This window comes from Aphidius gifuensis, linkage group LG4 (genome assembly GCF_014905175.1).
Source record: "Aphidius gifuensis isolate YNYX2018 linkage group LG4, ASM1490517v1, whole genome shotgun sequence".
In the NCBI taxonomy this organism is placed as follows: Eukaryota; Metazoa; Arthropoda; class Insecta; order Hymenoptera; family Braconidae; genus Aphidius; species Aphidius gifuensis.
The window spans coordinates 140,450-164,636 of NC_057791.1; the positions used below are offsets into that span (position 1 = coordinate 140,450).

General features: G+C 25.9%; 10 protein-coding genes across 18 annotated transcripts in view; 6 read left to right on the forward strand and 4 right to left on the reverse strand.

Annotated features, from left to right (window-relative positions):
- The window catches only part of LOC122854153 (fibrillin-2-like), a 222,327-nt gene that overhangs the window by 23,416 nt on the left and 174,724 nt on the right, over positions 1–24,187 (forward strand). The window lies entirely within an intron of this gene.
- Positions 103–5,382, reverse strand: LOC122854136 (protein LSM14 homolog B-like). Of its 3 annotated transcripts, none has more exons than XM_044154566.1 (6): positions 5,116–5,382; positions 4,132–4,286; positions 3,723–4,068; positions 2,709–3,309; positions 2,458–2,637; positions 103–2,348 (listed from the first exon to the last, which is right to left on the reverse strand). In XM_044154566.1, the coding sequence occupies exons 1-6, from the start codon at positions 5,225–5,227 to the stop codon at positions 1,958–1,960; spliced, it is 1,785 nt and encodes a 594-aa protein (XP_044010501.1). In that variant the 5' UTR covers positions 5,228–5,382; the 3' UTR covers positions 103–1,957. The 3 variants fall into 3 exon arrangements, with proteins under 3 accessions (XP_044010501.1, XP_044010502.1, XP_044010503.1); XM_044154567.1 differs by having other exon boundaries at positions 103–2,345; positions 5,116–5,377; XM_044154568.1 differs by having other exon boundaries at positions 3,837–4,068; positions 5,116–5,376.
- Positions 5,387–7,703, forward strand: LOC122854152 (cytochrome c1, heme protein, mitochondrial). Its single transcript, XM_044154589.1, has 8 exons — positions 5,387–5,478; positions 5,799–5,917; positions 6,372–6,419; positions 6,507–6,655; positions 6,722–7,019; positions 7,103–7,216; positions 7,304–7,438; positions 7,531–7,703. Exons 2-8 carry the CDS (start codon positions 5,846–5,848, stop codon positions 7,642–7,644), a joined length of 930 nt encoding a protein of 309 aa, XP_044010524.1. The 5' UTR covers positions 5,387–5,478; positions 5,799–5,845; the 3' UTR covers positions 7,645–7,703.
- LOC122854168 (ubiquitin-conjugating enzyme E2 variant 2) lies at positions 8,540–9,817 on the reverse strand. The gene is made up of 4 exons (XM_044154612.1): positions 9,593–9,817; positions 9,062–9,204; positions 8,844–8,969; positions 8,540–8,751 (listed from the first exon to the last, which is right to left on the reverse strand). Exons 1-4 carry the CDS (start codon positions 9,615–9,617, stop codon positions 8,611–8,613), a joined length of 435 nt encoding a protein of 144 aa, XP_044010547.1. The 5' UTR covers positions 9,618–9,817; the 3' UTR covers positions 8,540–8,610.
- On the forward strand, positions 9,871–11,291 carry LOC122854155 (serine/threonine-protein phosphatase PGAM5, mitochondrial-like). 2 transcript variants are annotated; one of them, XM_044154592.1, is made up of 6 exons: positions 9,871–10,042; positions 10,133–10,307; positions 10,385–10,563; positions 10,651–10,865; positions 10,934–11,064; positions 11,141–11,291. In XM_044154592.1, the coding sequence occupies exons 2-6, from the start codon at positions 10,135–10,137 to the stop codon at positions 11,289–11,291; spliced, it is 849 nt and encodes a 282-aa protein (XP_044010527.1). In that variant the 5' UTR covers positions 9,871–10,042; positions 10,133–10,134. The 2 variants fall into 2 exon arrangements, with proteins under 2 accessions (XP_044010527.1, XP_044010528.1); XM_044154593.1 differs by lacking the exon at positions 9,871–10,042 and having other exon boundaries at positions 10,049–10,307.
- Positions 11,092–13,741, reverse strand: LOC122854134 (vacuolar protein sorting-associated protein 33A). Of its 2 annotated transcripts, none has more exons than XM_044154563.1 (5): positions 13,520–13,741; positions 13,268–13,461; positions 11,834–13,197; positions 11,626–11,748; positions 11,092–11,533 (listed from the first exon to the last, which is right to left on the reverse strand). In XM_044154563.1, the coding sequence occupies exons 1-5, from the start codon at positions 13,622–13,624 to the stop codon at positions 11,448–11,450; spliced, it is 1,872 nt and encodes a 623-aa protein (XP_044010498.1). In that variant the 5' UTR covers positions 13,625–13,741; the 3' UTR covers positions 11,092–11,447. The 2 variants fall into 2 exon arrangements, with proteins under 2 accessions (XP_044010498.1, XP_044010499.1); XM_044154564.1 differs by having other exon boundaries at positions 11,419–11,533; positions 13,268–13,427; positions 13,520–13,627.
- Positions 13,800–14,827, forward strand: LOC122854166 (60S ribosomal protein L12-like). Of its 2 annotated transcripts, XM_044154610.1 has the most exons (4): positions 13,800–13,943; positions 14,064–14,137; positions 14,219–14,616; positions 14,784–14,827. In XM_044154610.1, exons 1-3 carry the CDS (start codon positions 13,907–13,909, stop codon positions 14,603–14,605), a joined length of 498 nt encoding a protein of 165 aa, XP_044010545.1. In that variant the 5' UTR covers positions 13,800–13,906; the 3' UTR covers positions 14,606–14,616; positions 14,784–14,827. The 2 variants fall into 2 exon arrangements, with proteins under 2 accessions (XP_044010545.1, XP_044010544.1); XM_044154609.1 differs by having other exon boundaries at positions 14,219–14,827.
- LOC122854158 (putative uncharacterized protein DDB_G0271606) lies at positions 15,712–17,146 on the reverse strand. Its single transcript, XM_044154599.1, has 5 exons — positions 16,683–17,146; positions 16,434–16,589; positions 16,299–16,355; positions 16,065–16,187; positions 15,712–15,994 (listed from the first exon to the last, which is right to left on the reverse strand). The coding sequence occupies exons 1-5, from the start codon at positions 16,965–16,967 to the stop codon at positions 15,818–15,820; spliced, it is 798 nt and encodes a 265-aa protein (XP_044010534.1). The 5' UTR covers positions 16,968–17,146; the 3' UTR covers positions 15,712–15,817.
- On the forward strand, positions 17,330–19,127 carry LOC122854142 (TNF receptor-associated factor 6). Its single transcript, XM_044154576.1, has 5 exons — positions 17,330–17,583; positions 17,670–17,800; positions 17,867–18,176; positions 18,250–18,389; positions 18,455–19,127. The coding sequence occupies exons 1-5, from the start codon at positions 17,527–17,529 to the stop codon at positions 19,083–19,085; spliced, it is 1,269 nt and encodes a 422-aa protein (XP_044010511.1). The 5' UTR covers positions 17,330–17,526; the 3' UTR covers positions 19,086–19,127.
- Positions 19,244–20,809, forward strand: LOC122854151 (polyprenol reductase). Of its 2 annotated transcripts, none has more exons than XM_044154587.1 (5): positions 19,244–19,577; positions 19,781–19,929; positions 20,011–20,208; positions 20,274–20,578; positions 20,666–20,809. In XM_044154587.1, exons 1-5 carry the CDS (start codon positions 19,393–19,395, stop codon positions 20,759–20,761), a joined length of 933 nt encoding a protein of 310 aa, XP_044010522.1. In that variant the 5' UTR covers positions 19,244–19,392; the 3' UTR covers positions 20,762–20,809. The 2 variants fall into 2 exon arrangements, with proteins under 2 accessions (XP_044010522.1, XP_044010523.1); XM_044154588.1 differs by having other exon boundaries at positions 19,245–19,577; positions 20,011–20,199.

The following is a 24,187-nucleotide window of genomic DNA, read 5'->3' on the forward strand; positions in this document are numbered from 1 at the left end:
CTGCAAAGCACAACAGTTTATTAACTTATTTTTTATTTTTATTTTTATTTTTATTTAATTTCATATGTATAATATTTATATATATATTTTTGTTTATTTGTGAGACGGTAGGCTCCATTTATGGAGATTATACAAAAATAACAGCCGCGAACAATTTATATTATTATTAATAATTTTTTCTTTTTTTTCATATAATAATCGTAGTACGATTATCTTTATTGGCTTTTTTTATTTAATTTTGTTTGAATAATTATTTTATATTTTAAAAGTTTTCTTTTTGTTTTTCTATGTGACATAATAATAATAATAATAATTAAAAAAAACTACTGTGCAATATTAACAACTTTCTCGCACTCGTTCATTCTAGTTTGTTAATATAATTAAAGCAAAAAAAAAAAAAAAAAAAAATATTGTAAATTAATTAATATAAAAATTAAAATTTTATATTTTATATATTTTTATAATTCGAATGGTCATTTAATGATTATCAAATTAAGTTCTGGGCTGTTTTTCGGAATTAATCACGTACGTCTCGTATTTTTTATTATTTTAATTATTTCTATTCAATATATTTCAGCTCACGTGATTATTTCTTCATCATCATCATCATTATTATTATTTTTTTTTCTTTTTAATATTATTCACAATCTCGTCGTATTTTTTTTTCAATTATTTGTAAAAAAAAAAAAAAAAGAAAACAACAATTGATGATATATTTTAAATTTATTTTTTACTACATTAAACTGATTTACCTATTTATCCCATTTTTCATTTTATCTTTTTTTGAATTATTTATTCTCGACGATGATTTTATTTATTTAGTGTCACACACCATTATTGAATTACCAAAAATCATCAGTATTATTTATTATTTATTATTATTAAAAGTAATTTTGTATCATTGTTCCGGCAACGAATTAAATTTTATTGCGTATTTAAAATCATCGTACGAGAAAATAAACTGATGATGATTCATTATTTATTATTTTTCTTATCATTAATATTATTTCGTTTTATTTTATTTTTATTTTTTTTACGCTTTCTTTTTCATCTTGATTCATTCTTAAAATTACATTTATTACAAATTATTAGTTACGTTGCTTCACATTGATATACTATCACTCACTTTTGGGATATTTTTTATTTTCATTCTTTTCATTCTTTTGACGATCAGTTTTTTTAAATTATTATTATAATATTATTAAAACAAACAAATGCAATCTCTTAATTAATTATTAATGCCAAGTCTGAATTTATCAATATCTTGTATAAATAATTTGAATTTTTAAAATTCAAAAATTCCTTTATTAATCATATCCAAAAAAAAAAAAAAATATATAAATATATAACTTTAAACTTTTGTTATTTTCTGTCTTTTTAAATTTGTTTTTTTTTTTTCATCTATCAATAGTGAAGTGACAATAATTTTAATTATTTGATAAAATATAATAACTGACCGTCTTTTTTATCTCTTTTTTTATTTTTTGTTTATTTTTACAATTAAATGACGATTCATAATCCCATTATTATTGAATTATCCTGAATACATTACAATTCCGCAACCGAATTATTAATGAAGAGAAAAAAAAAAAATATATATATATATGATAATAATTATGACATTAATCAGTCCAATCAGACAGTTAATAATGGATATTAATTATCCTCGGTTTAACTCATGCTCTCAAATATTATCATTATTATTCCCAATTGAAATAGAGCAATTGTAAAAATCTTAATCTAATGTAAATACTTATAAACTGTTCGCGTTATCAATTCATCAAATTTTATTTAATTTTTCACATATTTAATTCGAAAAATTATCATCATCATCATTATTATTATTATTTTTGAATTATTTGAGTTGTTTATTTATTTTTTAATTTCTTTCTTTTTTGAAAATAATATGTGAATGTACGTGTTGATAATAATTATAATAAAATATTTATATTAATTTTTATACATTACCAGGAATAAGACGTCTGTTTTGTTGTGTATCATTATTAGTAGCATTACGATTTTGTCCAGAATTATTAGCTTGATGCATACTTGCACCTCCTGGTTTAGTGTTGCGATTAATATTATTATTATTATTAGCAGGAGCAACAGCAGCACGATTATTACCACGATGATGATGATAATTACCACCACGATATCCGCCACCACCACCATTATTATTCATTTGTCCTTGATGATGATAATTACCACCTTGATTATTACCACGATACATTCCACCACGATTATAATAACCACCACGTCCACGAAAACCACCACGTCTCGTTGATGATACACCAAATGTTTCTGAATTAAGTTTTCTCTCGGTTCGCCAATCAGTACGTTGGGATCTTCTAAGCAGAAAGATATAGCAGGGAATCGTTTGATTCCAAACCAAGTAAGTCAACATATTCATAATAATAATAACAACAAAATATAAAAATTCATAAATTTAATACTGACCCTTTGCTTCTTTCAACAGCTTCACAACTAATATTATCAAAAAATGATTTTGATTTATCATAATGTATAACATCAGAATCTTCTTCTGGTTCACCTTCACCAGCACCAGTCTCATTGCCACTGTCATCTTTTTTTTCATTTTCAGTGCCAGCATCAATTTTTGTTTTAGCTAAACGTAATCTGTTGAAAAATTTAAATAATTAAATATATATAATATAGGTAATTTATTTTTATAATAAATTTAAAATTACCTTAATTCTTCAAATTCAGTATTTGCTTGTTCAAAATCATAATCATTTTCAAATTTAAGTGTATTTTTAGGTTTTGTAGCATTATTGCCTTGTTGATTTGTACGAAATACACCACCACGTCCTCCACTACCTCTTCCACGTCCACGTTGTTGTTGCATATTATTACCACTACGTGGTATCCAACCACCACGGTTATTATTATTATTATTGTTATTACCACCACCACGTTGATGTTGTTGTTGTTGTTGTTGATGATGATTACCACCTGGTGCTGCATTATGCATACCACGATGAGCATGATTATCCATTTGATTATTATCATGATGATGATGATTACCAGAATCACGTTTTGTATCACTGTATTGTGACAATGCACTGCCACTTCTACCTCTGTGTCCATCACGATGTTGTTGATGTTGATTTTGATGAGCATTTCTATTGGCTGTTTTTTCACCAATTTTACCAACACGTTGTTGATGACCAGCTTGAGTTGCTTGATCAATTGATGGACTTTTTCTGGCAATCAATGATGGTGTTGGAGTATTTGAACGTGAACCACCACCACCACCACCACCACTACCACTTATTAAATCAAGTACACCTATTTATTTGAAAATTAAAATATTTTATAGTTTACATAATAATATTATTGAATGAAAAAAAAAAAATAAATAAATAAATAAAAGGAAAGAGAATAGGAAATGATTGGAAAAATTACAAACTGAAAGAAAATATGGAAAATGTTTTCGTTTGTTTGTTAAAATGAATTAGCTATGAAAAAAAAAAAAAAATGAAAAATATGATAAAAACCTGTGACTGACTGATTGATTGATTGATTGATTGATTGATTAAATGGACATGCTATATTTTTATAGAATATCTATGAAAATATATTATAATTTATAAATATTAATATGAATAATAAAGCTGAAAAATAAGCATGCCAATTTATAATTAAATAAATAAATAAAAATTTTTTTCATTTTCTATTTTTTCATAGCAAAAACAGTTTACCGTCTTCCATAGTTTGTTCTACAGGTTTAGTCATTTGAGGTTTGACGTTGGTCATCGGCATAATATTTGTAATATTGTTCATGTTTGTTTCACCACTTGCTGGATTCAACTCACTTGGTGCTTTATTTATTTGATTATTATTCATAATATGTTGATTTTGTGGTCTGGCATTATTAGCCATCATGTTATGACCACCACCACCACCCATTGACATTGGATAAGCACCTGGAAAACCAGGTATTGATGATGCTGGTCCAGCCATACCTGCCATCATTGGATGTGGATAATTTGATGTTGGTATCATTTGATATGTTGGTTGACCAATTGGTGCCTGTTGAACAGTCATCTAAACAACAAATAATAATTATTGTTGATGATGATGATGATTCATGTGAATGAAAAAACAAACCTGAACAATTGCTGGATCATTTGGAATTGAATGGACATTGTTGACAACACGAATATCTTTGATATCCGAACCACGGAAAAGTATATATTCATAAACTTGATTTTGTGGAACAACTGGAAATTGAGTATCTCTGTCTTCTGTTCCAAATGAACGTACTGAAAAAATTATAAAATTTTATTAAAAAATTAATTATGATTATTTGTAAATAATATTTTATCAAATTTAAAAAAAAATAAAATAAAATTGTTAAACTGATGTTTACATTGTATGTATGCATCTACTCAAGGACAAAAGAACTCCAACAACAATAAAATTTCAAAAAAAAAATAAAAATAAAATAAAAGAAAATAAAAAAAAAATAATATCTATCTTTAATATCATTGTTGATGATCAGCAAAATTGAAAATTTAAAATTCACAAGCATCTTCCCTCAATGTTTACCTATACTTGAAATTATTTTATTTTATTTTATTTTTTCTACTCTTTTCAATTTGAAAACAAAACAACAATCATAATAACAATACACAAGGCATAATAAAATTTTCATAAAAATAAAGATAAAATTCGGAGTGAAAAAAGAAAAAAAAAACATTTTCAATGGTAATTTTATGAGAAAAAATAATATATAAAAAATTTAATGAGGAAGAGAAAAAACAATCAAAAAATTTAACTATAGCTATAAAGCTAAGCCTAGCCAAGTGGAAAGAGAAAAAAAAAAACATAATTGTGTTTGTTGAATAAAATTTGGAGCATCAAAGACAGATTATAAATAAAATATAAAAAAATACATTAAACAATAATAAAAATAAATGATGTGACGAAATTTGATTATTTTGAGCAGAATAATGCTAACGAATAATATTATATACTCCATTTTGAATTTTGATACTCCATTTAGCATACAAAAAGATGAAAAAAAAAAAGACAGAGACAAGAATAAAAGCTATACATGTTAAATAAAGAAAAAAAAAAAAAAAAACTCACCATTTGCCAGAGCAATTGTACATTCTTGTGGATCAACGGTAAATAATCTTCCCTCTAGGCAACGAAAGCCGAATTTTGATATTACGCTTATTTTGGCCTGCACGCGAAGCATTTAAATTAACTTTTATACCAAAAATATGGTAATTTATTTAAGTAACAACGATGCGATGCTAAATTAATTTGTGACACTATCCCAATGAACAAGCCGACTACGAATGAGTGACGGAGCAACGATTACGACGACGACGAGTCGATTCAAGTCGATCAGTCGACGACAAATGGAAACTCTCTCAACAACAACTATGTACAACTCAAGTTGACCAACTGTCGAACATTAACGCGTGCGCATCAATTATTTAATAGGTACACAATTTATTAATAAATAAAGTTACAATAAAATATAAATTATAATTTAACAATAAATAAATTGTGAGAAATAAATTAACAATAAAATAACAACATAAAATATAATTAATCAAAAATTAAAAAATTAATATTATTATTCAAATATAAGTGTTGGTAATTCTGAATTTATTGGTCAATAAAACAACTAAAATTAATTATTAAAATTATTTATAACAATTTCTATCAAGTTTATATATTAATGAAAAATAAAATTTAATTTTTTTATAGCAAAATAATTGAATGATAATATTATAATTAATAATAAAAATTGATTATAGGTTATAATCTTGAATTGCGTCCTTTGCACATTGCACCTCTGTCCAAGATGGCAGCGTCGATTGGCAGGATTTGTCGAACGGGACTTTTAAAGCCAAATAATGGAGGATTATTTAATCAGGTAATTCTATTAACAATTAAAATTTAATTATTTACAACTTTTAATTCATTATAAATTATAATATTTATGGATCAGAGTGTTTATTATTGCTTAAAACATTGATTAATATTTCATCCCCATTGACGAATAGAATATGTTTGTGTGTTCTAACTTGTACATATATACCATTTACTACCTATGTATATATGTGTCATATAATATAATGATATGATATTTTATAATAATTATTTTATTTATACCTATATTATTATAATATTAATTAATATACCTAATAGTTTCATTTAATTTACTTGTGATTAGCTATTTATATTTTTATTTTAACAACAATGAAACAAATTGGAGCATTGATACATTTTGATGATCAAACAGTTGTTATGTAATTGACACAAAAATTTATAATACACCTATCATTTATTATTAGACAATAATTTATAATTTTATTTTATAATTACAGGCTAGTCAATTTTCGACTGTCAAAGATTGGTCAAGATCACGTAAAGCGGTTGGTTAAATTATTATTATTTTTTTTTTTTAAATTAAACAAAAATCTAATTGATTGATTAATAAATATTTTTGTGTCAAAAATTAGTTGATGACATGTCTTGGTGTAACAGCTGGTGGTGTTGGTGCATTGATTTATACACTGGAAAATTCAGTCAAGGCATTTGAACTTATAACTCATCCTCCAAATTATCCATGGAGTTTTCAAGGTCTTTTAAGTTCACTTGATCATGCTAGGTAATTTATTAAATAATAATAATAATAAATATTCTTAAATATACTAATTATTTAATATTTATTTAGCATGAGACGTGGATGGGAAGTATATAAAAATGTATGCTCAGCATGTCACAGTCTTCAATTTGTTGCATTTCGTCATTTGGTTGGTGTAACACATACTGAAAAGGAAGCTAAAGAACTTGCTGAAGAATATCAAATTAAAGATGGTCCAGATGATACTGGTGAATATTTTATGCGTCCAGGTAAATTATCGGATTATGTACCATCACCATATCCAAATGAAGAAGCTGCTCGTGCTGCTAATAATGGTGCTATGCCACCAGATTTGTCTTATATAATTAATGCAAGACACAATGGCGAGGTAAAATATTATTATTATTATTATAAAACATTTTTGTTTATTATTATTATTATGTAATTTTAATTATTTCATTTTATTTTTAGAACTATGTGTTTTCATTGTTGACTGGTTACTGTGATCCACCAGCTGGTGTACCAATTCGTGAAGGACAAGCTTTTAATCCTTACTTCCCTGGTGGTGCCATTGGTATGGCTCAGGTAAGATGGCTAATAATATTTTTAATTATTTTATTAATTAACTTGAACAATTTTATTCATTAAAAAAAAAAAAAAAAAAAAATACAGGTTATCTATGATGAAGTTTTGGAGTATGAGGATGGAACACCACCAACAGCCTCACAAGTAGCTAAAGATGTAACTTCATTCCTCATGTGGACATCAAATCATGAGTTTGATGAACGAAAGAGATTATTCATCAAGGTATTTATATACTTGCAACTTTTAATTCATCAATCAAACAATCATTCATTGATATATTAATATTATTTGTATTTTTTATTTTTGTCTTCTAGATAATGATTGTCAGCTCTTTCATAACTTTTGGACTCTTATACATGAAGAGACACAAGTGGATGACTATAAAGTCCACTAAATTAGCATTCGTCCCACCCAAAAATAATAAGTAGACAAAATAATAATTGAATTGAAGAAAAAACAAATAATAAATAAATAAAACAAGTAATAATGTATTAAATAAAACTCAATTTAACTCAAATTGGTATTTCAAAAAAAGAAAAAAACCAGAAACTTACTTTTTTGTTAATTATTATACAACAGAAAAAAATTAAACTGATGGTTTTTTTTCTTTTTTTTTTTTAAATTTATATATAAAGACAAATGGTTACCTTGTTATTCCTTGTCCATGATAATATAATATGCATTGTATTTGTTTTTATTATATATATATAATATATGTATTATGTGATTATTGACGTGTCAATTGAAATTTAAATATTAATAATATTGATAAACAATTACAATGTTCATATTGAAATACACATTGAAGTGATGTTTATTGATTTCAAAAAAAAAATATCATCATAGTGTCCATTTTTTAACAATTAATGGTGAGTTACAAAATGGTGAGTATCAATTTTAAAAAAACGAAAAAAAAACTTTTATTTTTAAATCATTTTTAATTGTTGGAAAAAATTTCACACTTTTCTTGGTATTTTTTTTTCTTTTTTTGTAACAAACATGAAAAGCTACATAAATTCGTGAAATCTATCAAAATTGATTAATTTATATTAATGACGAAATTAACTTTACATTTTATATGTAGAATTTAATTTATTAATTGAGTTTGAAAATACATTTATTATGAAAAAAAAAAAAAAAAGAAAAAAAAAATAATTGTGATATAAATAATTCAGCATGTTTAATTGATATTTATTAAAATAATGTGACATTGAACCAAAAGTTGATGATGAGGGCACAAATTTATAATATTTATCATTTAAATTAATAATAATTAATTAATTATTTATAATTTTTTTTTTTTTTTAATACCGAAATTGTTGGTAATAAACGATACATATATATTTTGTTTGTTTTTTTTTTTTTTTTATTGTTTTTTGTTGTTAACAACTAGGCTAAAATGTACTACCCTCAGGTGGCTGTGATTGTTTCATGTTTTCTTTGAGTGTCATTAAACGACGTAGTTCCTGAAGTACTGTTTTAATTGTGTACTCACGTTGCCATTTTGCAAGAACAGGAACAATTCGATTATCAACCTGTTGAAAATAACAAAAATTAATTAATTAATAAATATGTACCAACAAATCAAGAAAAGAGAAAAATGAATAATGAAAAAATAATTATTTACTGCTCCAGTTGTATTGTTGATGCAGGTCATATTGATTCTGCTCAAAAATCTGACATTTGGAGCATCATCTGGATACCTTGGTCCACAATCAATCTTTAAACTATACATTCTATTTTCATATGGTGTCTAAAAAATACAACAACAATAAACCATAAAATTATCATCAGTTAAACATGGTGTGTGTGTGTGTGTGTGCGTGTGTGTTAATATTAAATTACCCTTGGGGGTCCAATGATCATGCCAGTCCAATGAGTTAGGGTCATGTCATCATCATTTTCCAAGCCCCAACTGATGGTACCATCACCAACACCTTTTTGACCTTGTTCAAGTTCTTCCAACAAACGAAAATTTCTTGGAACCACTGAAATCATTTGGCATCAATCATGTATTATTATCATTATTATTATTACATTGATTCATTTTCGTTGTTTTTTAGGTTATGGCATTTTTTTTTCTTCTAAATATCAATAAACTACTCATCAATTAATAATATTTTTTTAAATAATTTTGTTATTATTTTTTGCATGACGCCAATGTCAACCTTGAGTATAATATAAAAACTGTCAAACTTGATTTGTTAAAAATTTAAAAGGGTGTGGCGTTATTTAAATATTATTAATTTTTAACAAAAAATTATCCTTATTGTTGATTATTATTTATATTATTATTATTATCAACAATCAATAATTAAACAAAATATGTTTTTAATTAAAAAAAAAATATGGTATTTTAAATTTGTTGAAACTTACCAACACCGGCTGTGGGTACCGCCATGATTATTATTAAACTTTCTGCTGATGATGGGGGTACGTTGTATATGTTTTTTTTTTTTTTTTTTTTTTCTCTAAACACCCGGAGTCGTCGTCACTCGTCAGCCGGTTCAACGCTTTATATTAATATTGATGAATGATGATAGTCACTGAAATATAATAATTATTAATTTGTTTTATCATTACAACCACAACAACAACATTATGGAATTTGTTGCAAACAAATAAAAATAATAAATAAAATAATCAACCAACCTCCCCGAAAATTTATTTTTTTTTTTTTATATTTTTTTCTGATTAATCATGGCGGAGTCTTGAAATTGCTTGAAATTTAGCGACATCAATTTACAAACGTCAATATTAGGAAATAGAAATTTATGTGTGTGTGTGCGTGTGTTTAAATTTTTAAATTTTTTTTAACAATTGTTGGTATGTAATAATAAATAATAAACAAATTGAAGTAGAATATTATTAAAACACAAAATATAATTTATATTAATATCAATTATTATTTAAAAGTCATGGCATCATTATCAAGATTTCAAAAATATGCTGCACTTGGAATTGGAACAATTGGTGGAGCATTTTTATTTTATAAAAATGTTTATAGACATGAAGAAGGACAAGGACAAGTACTTACTGCCTGGACAACAAATTTTACACCATCAGTTACCTGGGACAGTAATTGGGACAGGTTAAATTTATTTACTTTACTTGTAATAAAATATACCTATATGTTTTTCTATAACTATAATATATTATAATCAACAGAAGAGATCCATCATCTATGGTTAAACCAATGAAGATAAAAAATGAAGAAGATGAAAATAAATATAATGAAAAAATTGAATCACGTAAATCAAAAGCAACACGTCATTTAATATTGGTTCGTCATGGACAATATAATTTACAAGGAACAACTGATTCTGAAAGAGTACTGACTGAGCTTGGTTTGTTACATTAATTTAATAATAATAATAATAATATTATCTAGATAAATAATTAATTTACTATTTATTTCACTATGTCATCAACAGGTAGACAACAAGCAGACATGACTGGTAAACGTTTAGCTGAGCTTGCAATACCATTTACAACAATTGTACGATCAACAATGGCAAGAGCACAAGAAACATCAAAAATCATTGAAAAATCACTTGGTAATATTCCAGTTGAAGATGACAGTCTTATTATTGAAGGTGCACCAATACCACCAGAACCACCAATTGGCAATTGGAGAGCTGAAAAATATGTTAGTTTTTTTTGTATAAAAAAATATTTAAATTAATTTTAATACGTTTTTTTTTCTTCAAATTCAAGTATTATCAAGATGGAGCCAGAATTGAAGCTGCATTTAGAAAATATTTTTATCGTGCTGATCCATCACAAGAAAAAGATTCTTATGAACTTCTTGTTTGTCATGGAAATGTCATTCGTTATTTTGTCTGCAGGTAATTTTAATTGACCACGAATACTACTTTTTTATTATCATCAATTAATTTGTTTATTTTTATTTTTTTTTTCTAGGGCACTACAATTTCCACCAGAAGGCTGGTTACGTTTATCAATTAATAATGGAAGTATAACTTGGATAACAATACGTCCAAGTGGTAGAGTATCACTTAGAGTTTATGGTGAATCTGGTCATATGCGACCTGAAGCAATAACCTCAACATAATAATAATAATCATCATCATCATTTTATTATATTATATTTCACAGTACTTATATGTAATATGAATATGAATATGTATATTTTTTTTTAGTTTGTTTTTTAAATTTATACGAAAATAACAAAAAAACAAGTGTACAAATAATAAATTTATATAGTTAATTAACTTTGTAAATCTTCCATTAAAGATTTTAAAAATGTATTTCCATTTATTAATTTTGTTGTTCCAATGACAAATTCAACATTAACTGTAATTCGAAAAGGAAAAAAAACGTCAAAGATTAGCCAGATTATAATAATAATAATAATAATAGATTAAATTGAATGAAAAAAAACTCACGATCTTCTTGTTGTGATAGAAATCTGAGTGCTGAAATTTCAGCATATGTACATCCACCAATAAAAAAAACAAGAACAAGTCTTGGTGGTTCTGAAGTTAAGTCTTCACTTGTTATTGAATTTCCTTTTAATAAATATAAATATAATTAATATAAATATATAAAATAAAGATAATGCTAATAATAATAATATATATAGGTATATATTACTTTTTATTCCAGATACATTTACTCTTGTATCACTGCTGATACCAGGTCCAGGTAATAGACCAAGTACATCATTTAGTCCTTGCCAGCCACCAGGTTGTACAAGTTGTTCAGCAAGTCTGACACTCAATGGTGCATAAACAGAATGAACATAGCTTATGTCTTTTGGTGCAATTTCACTTTCATCTTCAACAGTTAAACGTAATGCTTTTCTTAATACAGAATATTGTCTTTGTGATTGTTGTAATTTAAATAATCCAGCTTTTTCAAAATTTAATAATGTTGGTAAATATTGATAGCCATATGTTTGCACAATTTCACGTTTATAATAATCAAATAATTTTTGTTTAAAGCCAGAATTTGTTAATGATTGTATACACAATAATCTTAATACTTTAATTATTGGTTTTTTTTGTGCAATACAATCTTCAATAAATGAATTTGGCTTATCAGTATCAATGCAATTTAATAATTCTTGTTCAATTTGTAAAAATTCAAGAAAATCATTTGAATCAGTAACTTGTTTAATCATTTCAGCAATTGTTGTATGTTTTGCTAAAGATTGTTTTGTTGCAAGCATATGTGGTAATTTAGCAACAAATTGTTTAATTTCTTGTACACTTTTATCACCATGTCTTTCATCAAATAATGATGATATTGTTTTTGCTTTTTGACTCAATACTGGACCAACACCATTAAAATTTTTATCACGTATTTCACCAAATAATTCTTCACCAGAATTTAATATTATTTTTTCATTTTTATCAACAGACATAACTGTTGGTGAATCATCATTATCATGAAATTTATTTGCTGGTAATTGTACTGTTGTATTTTTAATACCAAATATTTCATCAATTAAACCTTCATATGTTAATTGTGTTACAAGTGGTGATAATAAATCAATACTTCTATCAATTAATAATAAATGTTCAATATTATTATTGATATTTGTATTATTATTTAATTTTAATTTATTTATACTATTATTATTATTGCCATTGCCATTGCCATTATCATCATCATCTTCACGTTCAAGACGTTTCATCAATTCCCATACTTTCATTGCTGCTGGACCACGTCCAGTGACATGTGGTATTTTACCATATAAACGTTGTATACGACGAATTGCTTGAGCAACTTGATACATACATGTTGGATCACTTTCTAAAAAAAATTCTTTATATGTTTTATCAAGTTCCATTGACACTAAATCATTGTCAAATGGAAATAAATCACATGGAAATTCTTCAATCAATGTAAAATTACCACGTACACCACGATTTTCTAATTTTTTTTCACAAAGTAAACTTTTACGTGGAAAAAAAAATATATGAAATTCTTTTGTTGGTGATCTTTTTTGTTCACTAAAAATATAATAATAATTATTATTATTATTATTTAATTGTTGTTGTATCTATATCTAATAATAATTACCCATGAACATTTTCAGCAATTAAATCCATTAATTCAAGTTGTGGACGAACAATAAAAATAATATTATTGACATTAGTTGGTGGCAATTGTCCACCAACAAGTTGATACATTTTTACAACTCCATATTCTTCAAGAAGACTGTATCTTGCTATTAGACCAACTGGACCATCCAATGAACGATCCCAAACAATTGCCTATTTGTTGTTAATTATCATATTTTTTTGCATATTATAATTATAGTTAATTAGTTACCTTTGTTCCATCACATTTTTCAATTAAATTGACAAGTTGTTTTCTAGCTTCTTCTTGAATTAATCCAATGTTTAATCTACCTCCTGACAAATGACCAGATGACATTTTGTTGATGTTTTTATAATTGTTTTTATCCTAATAAGTCATCAGTCATTACATATGATATGATTCACACTTTTGACAGCGCTCTTGTTGTTTGTTATTGTTGACGCCATGTTTGTTATTTTATTTTTTTTTTTTTTTCAGAGGGAGCAAGAGGGAGAGAGAGAGAGAAAGATAAAAAGTTCCTTCTTCTTTTAGCATTGGGCATTGCTTTTGCTTATTCGAAATTCCAGTATTTATCAGATTTTTAATTTAATCAGGATAATAAATTAATAATCAATCAAAATGCCACCAAAATTCGATCCAACTGAAGTCAAAAAAGGTAATACTTATTTATAAATAATTTATATTATTATTATTATTATAGGTATATTTAACAATTAAAAAATGTAAAACATGTGCGTTTAAATAATAACCTTAATTATTGTATATATATTTACAGTTTTTATGAGATGTGTTGGTGGAGAAGTTGGTGCTACATCTTCTCTTGCTCCAAAAATTGGTCCACTTGGTTTGGTATGTATTTTTAATTATTAATATAATAACATTATTGAGTAATAATTATTAATTGTTTTTTTTTTTTTTTAAATTATACAGTCACCAAAAAAAGTTGGTGATGATATTGCCAAGGCAACAAGTGACTGGAAAGGTCTTAAAATCACTGTCCAATTGACCATCCAAAATAGACAAGCAACAATTTCAGTTGTACCATCAGCAGCATCATTGGTCATCAAGGCACTCAAAGAACCACCAAGAGATCGTAAAAAGCAAAAGAACATTAAGCACAGTGGTAACATAACATTTGATGATGTTCTTTCAATTGCAAATACAATGAGAGCAAGATCAATGTCACGTCAATTGAGTGGTACTGTTAAAGAAATTTTGGGTACATGTCAATCAGTTGGTTGCACAGTTGAAGGACGTGCACCACATGATATCATTGAAGATATTGATTCTGGTGAAATTGAAGTACCATCAGAATAAAAAAATAAATGGTAGGTTATTGGTAGGGGTTGGCATCCCATCCACCTTCAGCAGAATTATTTTTCTGTTGAAGGCATAATTAACGCCATTGAGGAGTTTACCTCAATAAAAAAACAATCTAATTAAAATAATTTAATTTTAAATTTTTTATTTTTTTTATTCAATTATTTTGTTACAGATGTTCTTGTGATGTTTCAATAAAAAATTAAAAATTAAAAAACATTTATTCAGTGTACATTGATTGATTTCTTTTATATTATATTAAGTATATTGTATATTTATTTAACAAAATTAATTTGATCATAAAATTAATAGATAAATGAACAATATTGTTAATAGTCCACCGGTATTTTATATATACATATATAAAATAATTCAATTTTTAAAAAGAGATACCTCTTTGGTTCTTGTGTGCTCCTAATAAAGTGAACACATCTTAGAACGTGTCCTCGAACATATTGGAAAACGACCGACCGACTGTCCAACTGATATACATGTTAGTTTATCTTATTAGAAAAAAAAAAAAAAAAATTGATAAACAAAAATACCTCTTACGTTGTTCTGAGCTCCTAATAAAGTCAACACGTTTTTTAACATATTGGTTGGACATATTGTACATAGTCAAGTAGGAGCATAAAATAATAACAAAACCAATTTTTCATTAATCAATACAACAACAAATAATAATAATAATAATAATAATAATAATATTCCGTAAATAATAAATTGTTTACTAAATGAATGAATAAATAAATAAACAATTTACGATTGTTTATAAATAAAATAAACTATATATATAATTTTTATAAACAAGTACCTCTTTGGCTCTTGTGTGCTCCTAATAAAGTGAACACATCTTAGAACGTGTGCTCGGACATATTGAAAACAAGTTCAACTTATTATTATTCACGTACAAGTACCTATACACAACTCGAATCGATTCAATATTTTAAATTTTTAAAAAGCCAAATTGTTATATACCTATAATATAAAAAACAAAAAACCAATCATCAAGTTATACCTTTTTGAAAATCTAAAAAATGAAATTAATTATCAATATTAATTTTATCTTGATAAAATAATAATAACAATAAATTGTCGTTATATTTCTGTGGTATTTTATTTATCAATTAATTATTATTAACAATTAATTTTGCTAATTAAATATGAATATACAAAAATAAAAAAAAAACTAATTTAATTGTTCTAAATTTACATTGGATAATAATATGGTAAATAACCCATTAATTCATAGTTTGATACATCATTATATTGTTGATTTTGTGGTGGATATCCTGGTGCCATTGGTCTAGTTGTCATTTGGCTTCTTGGATCAATCATTTGTTGCTGCATTTCAAGTAAATGTTGTCCATGTTGCTGAAGTTGTTGCTGTTGTTGTAAAAAAAATTTATATATAAATTTATATAAAACAATATATATTATATAAACAATGAATTACCTGTTGTAAAAGATGATGATGACTGTAATTATTGGGGACAACTGGTCTCATCATTCTTTGAGTATTTGACTGATGTCCAGCCATACCAGGATTTGGAATTAGACCCAACTGTGCCTGTTGTGCCTAATGATGATGATGATGATGATCATTCCAATAAAAAAAAAAAAGAGAAAATTTATTTTTTTTATTAAATATAATTATTGGTTTGGCTAACAAAAAAAAAAAAAAACATACCTGATAATGTTGTCTGTAATAATGTTCTTGTTGTTGCTGTGCATAAGTTTGTTGCATCTAAAACATGAAAAATAATAATAATAATAATAATAATAAATGATAATTATATTATGTATTGTTTTTGACATAACTTACACTTGCTTCTTGTTGATGTTGAGCAACCATAAGTGTCTGTCTAAGATGTTGAAATTTTAATAAATTTTGTTGTCTAATTAATTCAAAGTAATCAGTATATGGTGGTCTCTGTTGAGCCATCATTCCAGGATAAATTTGTTGCTGTTGCATTTCACCCTTGGAGTAAAAAATAATAATAATTATTATTATTATTATTAAGAAAAAAAAGACAATCAATGTAATTTGAAAAAAAATATATAATCTTCATACCTGCATATTAATTTGTCCTTGTGGAATTTGTCCAGGAATCATAGCTTGCATAGCTGCTTGTTGAACTTGGTGTGCTTGACGTGCATGTTGTTGTTGTTGCTGATGTTGCTGTTGCAATTGCATTGATAATTGTGATAGTTGTTGTACTTGTGGTTGAGGTTGATTTTGTTGTACTTGTGGTTGTACTTGTGGTTGTACTTGTACTTGAGGCTGTTGTACTTGTTGTTGTTGTTGTTGTTGTTGTTGCTGTTGTGGTGGTTGTGGTTGTTGTATATTATCAGCCATTATTTATTATAGGTATGTATTATTAAAATTTACCAAGTATGTAAAACATTCAATCAAAGTACATAAACCACTAGGAAGTTGAACTTTTAATTTTGTTCAACGAGCACTGTCATATTGGCTCACAGCTCAACATGGCGTCATGACCATATAAAAATGCGGGAAATTAAAAAAATATATTTAAATGAAAATTAAATAAACTCTAAATATAGGGTAATTATTTTTTTAATATAAAATATAATTTTTATTAATTTATTAATTTATTAAAAATTTTATTGTTTTGTAGTTTATTTAAAATTTAAATAGACACAATTATAAAAAAAAAACATTAAAGTTCTTGGAGGAGAAAAAAAAAAAAAAAAAAAGTGAAAATTTTAAGAAAACAAATGGAATGTATCAGGAGATCATACAATAACCACCTGTACTGTGTTATAGTGCAGGTATAGTGTAGTCAATTATCTCTCTCTCTCTCATTGGAAGTATATGTACATACATATGAGTCATCAATGATCAACAACATCAACAAGTTAAGAAATGATTGAAAATAATAAATAAACAAATAATGTCTAATAATGATGATAATTTAAATTTAACAAAACTAGCTGTTGAAACAACAATTGTAAGTATACAATATATTTATGTATTTAGGTATATACCTAATTATTATATGACTATAATCACAATAATAAAATTAATAAATTTCAGCCAGATGATACAGAAAATGAAAATCCAGAATCAAGATTTGAATGTCCAATTTGTCTATCATGGTTACGTGATCCATTACTAACATCTTGTGGACATAAATTTTGTTCAGAGTGTATTTACAATTGGCTCAAGTAAGTAAATTAATAACAATAATAATTAGTTATTGTACAAATTTAAACAACAACAAATAATTACAGAAAAAAAAATTCAAACTGTCCAGTTGATAATAAACCATTGAATAAAGAAAAAGATTTATTTGTTGATTTATTTACAAGAAGAGAAATATCACAACAACGTACAAAATGTCCAAATCAAGAACATGGTTGTGATGTTGAACTATCACCAATTGAAATTGATAAACATTTAATTACTTGTCAATATAAAAAAAATATGTCTACAAAATTAAAAATATATTGTTCATTTAAAGATGTTGGTTGTGATGATTCATTTGACAATGATAAAGATATGCAAAAACATATACAAGAAAATAATCAACATCATCTTATGGTAAATATTATAATTTTTTAAAAAACAAATTTAAAATAATAATAATAATAATACATATATTATTAATTTACAGATTATGGTTAAAACATTGTCAGAATTACGTACTAGTAATAATTCATCAACAAGCAAAGTATTTGATTCAAGTCATTGGGATGCACCACCAAAAAATTGTGATAATAAAAATGACAATCCACAATCACAACAATTATTAAAGTAAGTTTAACAACAAGTAAATTTAAATTATTTATTAATTTATTTATATTTATTTATTTAAATAGAAATCTTTATGAGAGAATTGTTATATTGGAACAACAAAATCGTCAACTATCAATAAATTTTGAAAATATAAATAAAAAATTATTAACACTACAAACATCAATACGTTTTAATGATGATGAATTATCATCACGTTATTGTAATGGACATTACATATGGAGATTAAATAATTTTAATGATAAATTAAAAGACATGATAGCTGGACCATTGAATATGTTTTACAGTCCTGGTTTTTATACTGAACCAAATGGTTATAAACTATGTGCAAGAATAAATATATCAAAAAAAGATTCAAATTATTTATCAGTTGTATTACACATGATGCAATCATTTAATGATGATGCATTAGAATGGCCATTTGATGGTGTACTTGTATTTACACTTGTTCATCCAAATGATTATGATAAATCAATAAGAGAAGAGACAATGTCACAAAAAGATCTCGAGGCATTTCAAAAACCATCTGGTGATTTGAATAAAAGAAGTTTTGGCTATACTGAATTTGTATCAATCAATGAATTAAATAATTTTATACGTAATGATGATTGTTTGATATTTACAATTCAAGTTAAAACTAAATTTAATCATCATCATCAACATTCATCACATGATGTATCAAATGTACTTGATTAAATTATATTTGATTATAATATTTTTAAATACTGTTGAGTATATCTTTATATTTATTAGTTTTAAATATTTTTTATTACATAAGTATATACGATTATTTTGATGATTTATTTTCTTCTTGACAAGTGGAGTGGAACAAAAAAAAAAAAAAAAACACACACACACACACACACACACAGCTTTCACCAGCTGAACTTCTTGTGTACATAAATATATTTTTATGTATAAAGTACATAATGTGAATAGTACCCAGTATCCAACTGTATTTACCGTTATTGTGCTCTTGAAATTTTTATGAGTTGTAAAAATTATGATTGATGCTAATTTAACTCGTTTATTGTTTATATTTGCTGCTTCATCAATTGCTGTTGTTAGTTTTTTACTACACAATTACAACAATTATTTACCAGTGTCAATTAAAAAAACATTAAAATATGGTAAACATGCTGAAAAAAAACAACATGTTTTAGTGAGTAAACTGGAAGTTCCTAAAAGGTAATATTGTAATATTAAATTGTGATATAGATACATAACATAACATAAATATTTATTTGTTTAAAAATAGGTTAAACACTATTTCTCATAGTTTTTATGATTATTTAAATTAAACAAATTGAATAAATTAAATCTATAAACTTCAATGCAAGAATACCACTTGATCAATCATATTAATTTGTCATTTTTTTTCTATTCTTCAGATGGTTTGGACACTTTTATATATTTTCAGCACCAGTATCAGCTTTAACACTGATCATTGTCATCAACAGATATTTTTATAATGGAGAATTATCAAACACTGTTTGTTGGCTGTTGGATTTACAACTTGGATCATCCAGAAAACCTTTAGGTAATTTATTATCTATTTGCTTAATAAATTATTGACAGTCATTTGATATGAAATAATTATTTATTTTAATATTTCCACCAGTATCACCAGAGGATACACTTGTTGCCTTGTTTCTGTTGACAATACAATGTTGGAAACGTTTTTACGAGACCCAGTGTGTCAGTATCTTCAGTGATAGTAAAATAAATATAAGCCATTATGTGATTGGATATGTTCATTACATTGGTGCATTGACATGTATCATTGGTGAATCTCAAGGATTTACAAAAGGTACAAAAGGTACAAAACAACATTCAATTAATTTATATTACTCTTGCTACATTAAAATATTATTTTTTTTGCAGCCAATTTGCAGCCATCAGCCAATTTTCAGTGGAATCATATCAGTAGAATTAATTTTATCTGGATGGCAATATTTTTGTTGGCTTCTTATGCTCAACTACGTGCCAATATTATATTTGCGAAGTTAAGGAAAAATAAGGATAATTATGTTGATTCCAAATCTCACAAAATACCACATGGTGAATTGTTTGAGTACATATCAGCACCACTTCAATTCACTGAAATAATTATGTACTTGATGCTTACTTTTATTCTTTGGGATGCATCAACATTTCATTTCATCTTCATTTGGGTGTTTGTTAATCAAGTAAGTCTTTTGCTTGTATGTAATTAAAAAATAAGTAACTTTAATTTCATATTATAAATAAAATGTAATTTTTATTTTTTTTTCAAGACTGAGACTGCTGTATCAACACACGAATGGTACCATGACACCTTCAAAGATCAGTATCCAAAGGATAGAAAAATATACATACCATTTATTGTTTAATCCACTTTATGTTTTTTTTTTCAAAAAAAAAAAAATGACAGTTGTCTTTCAGGCATTTAATTTATTGTCAAAAAAATTAATAAAATTTTTTATATCGTACTCGCTATTATAATATTTGTATTTATTTTCTAAATTGACCATAACACTGCATACCTTTGGCTTATTATGTGATCCTGTTGAGAAACAAATTTTTTTTATTTCTTGTTTCAAATTTTCATCGAAAAAATTAGGAGAAAAGGAAGAACAAGGAGTTGGCTGTTTAGAGAATCGAATACCTCTTCGCTCATTCTACATTCCTGTTCAAATGGAAATTTTTTTTCTTTATTTTTTCATATTTTTTGTTAATATTTTAATTTTATTTAGAAAATATTAGGGAAACAGATAGGACAGGAGGTCAACCATAAATGAAATCAAATACCTCTTCGCTCATTCTATATTCCTGTTCAAATGGCAGTTTTTTTTCATATTTTTTTTTGATATTTTAATTTTTATTTGAAGATATTAGGGAAACAGAGAGGGCAAGGAGTTAACTTCAAAAAAAATCAAATACCTCTTCGCTTATTATGTAATCCTGTTAAGAAATAAATTTTTTTTATTTATTTTTTCGAATTTCCATTGAGAATATTAGGAAAACAGGAAGGGCAAGGAGGTAGCTGGTTGGGAAATAAAATACCTCTTCGCTTATTATGTTATCCTGTTAAAAAATAATTTTTTTTTATTTATTTTTTCGAATTTCCATTGAAAATATTAGGAAAACAAGAAGGGCAAGGAGGTAACTGGTTGAGAAATAAAATACCTCTTCGCTTATTATGTTATCCTGTTGAAAAATGAATTTTTTTTATTTGATTTTTCGAATTTCTATTGAAAATATTAGGAAAACAGGAAGGGCAAGGAAGTAACTGGTTGAGGAATAAAATACCTCTTCGCTTATTATGTTATCCTGTTAAAAAATAATTTTTTTTAATTTATTTTTTCGAATTTCCATTGAAAATATTAGGAAAACAGGAAGGGCAAGGAGGTAGCTGCTTGGAAAATAAAATACCTCTTCGCTCATTATGTAATCCTGTTAAGAAATAATTTTTTTTTATTTATTTTTTCAAATTTCCATTGAAAATATTAGGAATACAGGAAGGGCAAGGAGGTAGCTGGTTGAAGAATAAAATACCTCTTCGCTTATTATGTTATCCTGTTAAAAAATAATTTTTTTTTATTTATTTTTTCGAATTTCCATTGAAAATATTAGGAAAACAGGAAGGGCAAGGAGGTAGCTGCTTGGAAAATAAAATACCTCTTCGCTTATTATGTTATCCTGTTAAAAAATAATTTTTTTTTATTCATTTTTTCAAATTTCCATTGAGAATATTAGGAAAACAGGAAGGGCAAGGAGGTAGCTGCTTGGGAAATAAAATACCTCTTCGCTTATTATGTAATCCTGTTAAAAAATAATTTTTTTTTATTTATTTTTTCGAATTTCCATTGAAAATATTAGGAAAACAGGAAGGGCAAGGAGGTAGCTGCTTGGAAAATAAAATACCTCTTCGCTTATTATGTAATCCTGTTAAAAAATAATTTTTTTTTATTTATTTTTTCGAATTTCCATTGAAAATATTAGGAAAACAGGAAGGGCAAGGAGGTAACTGGTTGAGAAATAAAATACCTCTTCGCTTATTATGTTATCCTGTTAAAAAATAATTTTTTTTTATTTATTTTTTCGAATTTCCATTGAAAATATTAGGAAAACAGGAAGGGCAAGGAGGTAGCTGCTTGGAAAATAAAATACCTCTTCGCTTATTATGTTATCCTGTTAAAAAATAATGTTTTTTTATTCATTTTTTCAAATTTCCATTGAGAATATTAGGAAAACAGGAAGGGCAAGGAGGTAGCTGCTTGGAAAATAAAATACCTCTTCGCTTATTATGTTATCCTGTTAAAAAATAATTTTTTTTTATTTATTTTTTCGAATTTCCATTGAAAATATTAGGAAAACAGGAAGGGCAAGGAGGTAGCTGCTTGGAAAATAAAATACCTCTTCGCTTATTATGTTATCCTGTTAAAAAATAATTTTTTTTTATTCATTTTTTCGAATTTTCATTGAGAATATTAGGGAAACAGGAAGGGCAAGGAGGTAACTGGTTAAGAAATAAAATACCTCTTCGCTTATTATGTAATCCTGTTAAGAAATAAATTTTTTTTATTTATTTTTTCGAATTTTTATTGAAAATATTAGGAAAACAGGAAGGGCAAGGAGGTAACTGGTTGAGAAATAAAATACCTCTTCGCTTATCATGTTATCCTGTTAAAAAATAATTTTTTTTTATTCATTTTTTCGAATTTCCATTGAGAATATTAGGGAAACAGGAAGGGCAAGGAGGTAACTGGTTGAGAAATAAAATACCTCTTCGCTTATTATGTTATCCTGTTAAGAAATAATTTTTTTTTATTTATTTTTTCGAATTTCCATTGAAAATATTAGGAAAACAGGAAGGGCAAGGAGGTAGCTGCTTGGAAAATAAAATACCTCTTCGCTTATTATGTTATCCTGTTAAAAAATAATGTTTTTTTATTCATTTTTTCAAATTTCCATTGAGAATATTAGGAAAACAGGAAGGGCAAGGAGGTAGCTGCTTGGAAAATAAAATACCTCTTCGCTTATTATGTTATCCTGTTAAAAAATAATTTTTTTTTATTTATTTTTTCGAATTTCCATTGAAAATATTAGGAAAACAGGAAGGGCAAGGAGGTAGCTGCTTGGAAAATAAAATACCTCTTCGCTTATTATGTTATCCTGTTAAGAAATAATTTTTTTTTATTTATTTTTTCGAATTTCCATTGAAAATATTAGGAAAACAGGAAGGGCAAGGAGGTAACTGGTTGAGAAATAAAATACCTCTTCGCTTATTATGTTATCCTGTTAAAAAATAATTTTTTTTTATTCATTTTTTCGAATTTCCATTGAGAATATTAGGGAAACAGGAAGGGCAAGGAGGTAACTGGTTGAGAAATAAAATACCTCTTCGCTTATTATGTAATCCTGTTAAGAAATAATTTTTTTTTATTTATTTTTTCGAATTTCCATTGAAAATATTAGGAAAACAGGAAGGGCAAGGAGGTAACTGGTTGAGAAATAAAATACCTCTTCGCTTATTATGTTATCCTGTTAAAAAATAATTTTTTTTTATTTATTTTTTCGAATTTCCATTGAAAATATTAGGAAAACAGGAAGGGCAAGGAGGTAGCTGCTTGGAAAATAAAATACCTCTTCGCTTATTATGTTATCCTGTTAAAAAATAATTTTTTTTTATTCATTTTTTCAAATTTCCATTGAGAATATTAGGAAAACAGGAAGGGCAAGGAGGTAGCTGCTTGGAAAATAAAATACCTCTTCGCTTATTATGTTATCCTGTTAAAAAATAATTTTTTTTTATT

Bases quoted from the DNA above. Each gene is read 5' to 3' on its own strand.
- LOC122854134 (XM_044154563.1), bottom strand. From the start codon at position 13,624: ATGTCATCTGGTCATTTGTCAGGAGGTAGATTAAACATTGGATTAATT. The intron at 11,749-11,833 runs GTAATATATACC...ATTTATTAAAAG, and splicing joins AAATGTATCTGGAATAAAAA to GAAATTCAATAACAAGTGAA. The intron at 11,534-11,625 runs GTGAGTTTTTTT...TTCGAATTACAG, and splicing joins TCTATCACAACAAGAAGATC to TTAATGTTGAATTTGTCATT.
- LOC122854155 (XM_044154592.1), top strand. From the start codon at position 10,135: ATGGCATCATTATCAAGATTTCAAAAATATGCTGCACTTGGAATTGGA. The intron at 10,308-10,384 runs GTTAAATTTATT...TATAATCAACAG, and splicing joins TGGGACAGTAATTGGGACAG to AAGAGATCCATCATCTATGG. The intron at 10,564-10,650 runs GTTTGTTACATT...TGTCATCAACAG, and splicing joins AAGAGTACTGACTGAGCTTG to GTAGACAACAAGCAGACATG.
- LOC122854142 (XM_044154576.1), top strand. From the start codon at position 17,527: ATGTCTAATAATGATGATAATTTAAATTTAACAAAACTAGCTGTTGAA. The intron at 17,584-17,669 runs GTAAGTATACAA...AATAAATTTCAG, and splicing joins TAGCTGTTGAAACAACAATT to CCAGATGATACAGAAAATGA. The intron at 17,801-17,866 runs GTAAGTAAATTA...AAATAATTACAG, and splicing joins TGTATTTACAATTGGCTCAA to AAAAAAAAATTCAAACTGTC.
- LOC122854158 (XM_044154599.1), bottom strand. From the start codon at position 16,967: ATGGCTGATAATATACAACAACCACAACCACCACAACAGCAACAACAA. The intron at 16,590-16,682 runs GTATGAAGATTA...TTTTACTCCAAG, and splicing joins AAGGACAAATTAATATGCAG to GGTGAAATGCAACAGCAACA. The intron at 15,995-16,064 runs GTAATTCATTGT...TTACAACAACAG, and splicing joins ATCATCATCTTTTACAACAG to CAACAACTTCAGCAACATGG.
- LOC122854152 (XM_044154589.1), top strand. From the start codon at position 5,846: ATGGCAGCGTCGATTGGCAGGATTTGTCGAACGGGACTTTTAAAGCCA. The intron at 6,420-6,506 runs GTTGGTTAAATT...GTCAAAAATTAG, and splicing joins GGTCAAGATCACGTAAAGCG to TTGATGACATGTCTTGGTGT. The intron at 7,439-7,530 runs GTATTTATATAC...TTTGTCTTCTAG, and splicing joins GAAAGAGATTATTCATCAAG to ATAATGATTGTCAGCTCTTT.
- LOC122854136 (XM_044154566.1), bottom strand. From the start codon at position 5,227: ATGCTTCGCGTGCAGGCCAAAATAAGCGTAATATCAAAATTCGGCTTT. The intron at 2,638-2,708 runs GTAATTTTAAAT...ATTTTTCAACAG, and splicing joins ACTGAATTTGAAGAATTAAG to ATTACGTTTAGCTAAAACAA. The intron at 2,349-2,457 runs GTCAGTATTAAA...CTTTCTGCTTAG, and splicing joins GCTGTTGAAAGAAGCAAAGG to AAGATCCCAACGTACTGATT.
- LOC122854151 (XM_044154587.1), top strand. From the start codon at position 19,393: ATGATTGATGCTAATTTAACTCGTTTATTGTTTATATTTGCTGCTTCA. The intron at 19,930-20,010 runs GTAATTTATTAT...TATTTCCACCAG, and splicing joins ATCATCCAGAAAACCTTTAG to TATCACCAGAGGATACACTT. The intron at 20,209-20,273 runs GTACAAAACAAC...TTTTTTTTGCAG, and splicing joins ATTTACAAAAGGTACAAAAG to CCAATTTGCAGCCATCAGCC.
- LOC122854166 (XM_044154609.1), top strand. From the start codon at position 13,907: ATGCCACCAAAATTCGATCCAACTGAAGTCAAAAAAG. The intron at 13,944-14,063 runs GTAATACTTATT...ATATATTTACAG, and splicing joins TCCAACTGAAGTCAAAAAAG to TTTTTATGAGATGTGTTGGT. The intron at 14,138-14,218 runs GTATGTATTTTT...TAAATTATACAG, and splicing joins AAATTGGTCCACTTGGTTTG to TCACCAAAAAAAGTTGGTGA.
- LOC122854168 (XM_044154612.1), bottom strand. From the start codon at position 9,617: ATGGCGGTACCCACAGCCGGTGTTG. The intron at 9,205-9,592 runs GTAAGTTTCAAC...AAATGATTTCAG, and splicing joins GGTACCCACAGCCGGTGTTG to TGGTTCCAAGAAATTTTCGT. The intron at 8,752-8,843 runs GTAAATAATTAT...TATTTTCAACAG, and splicing joins TCAACAATACAACTGGAGCA to GTTGATAATCGAATTGTTCC.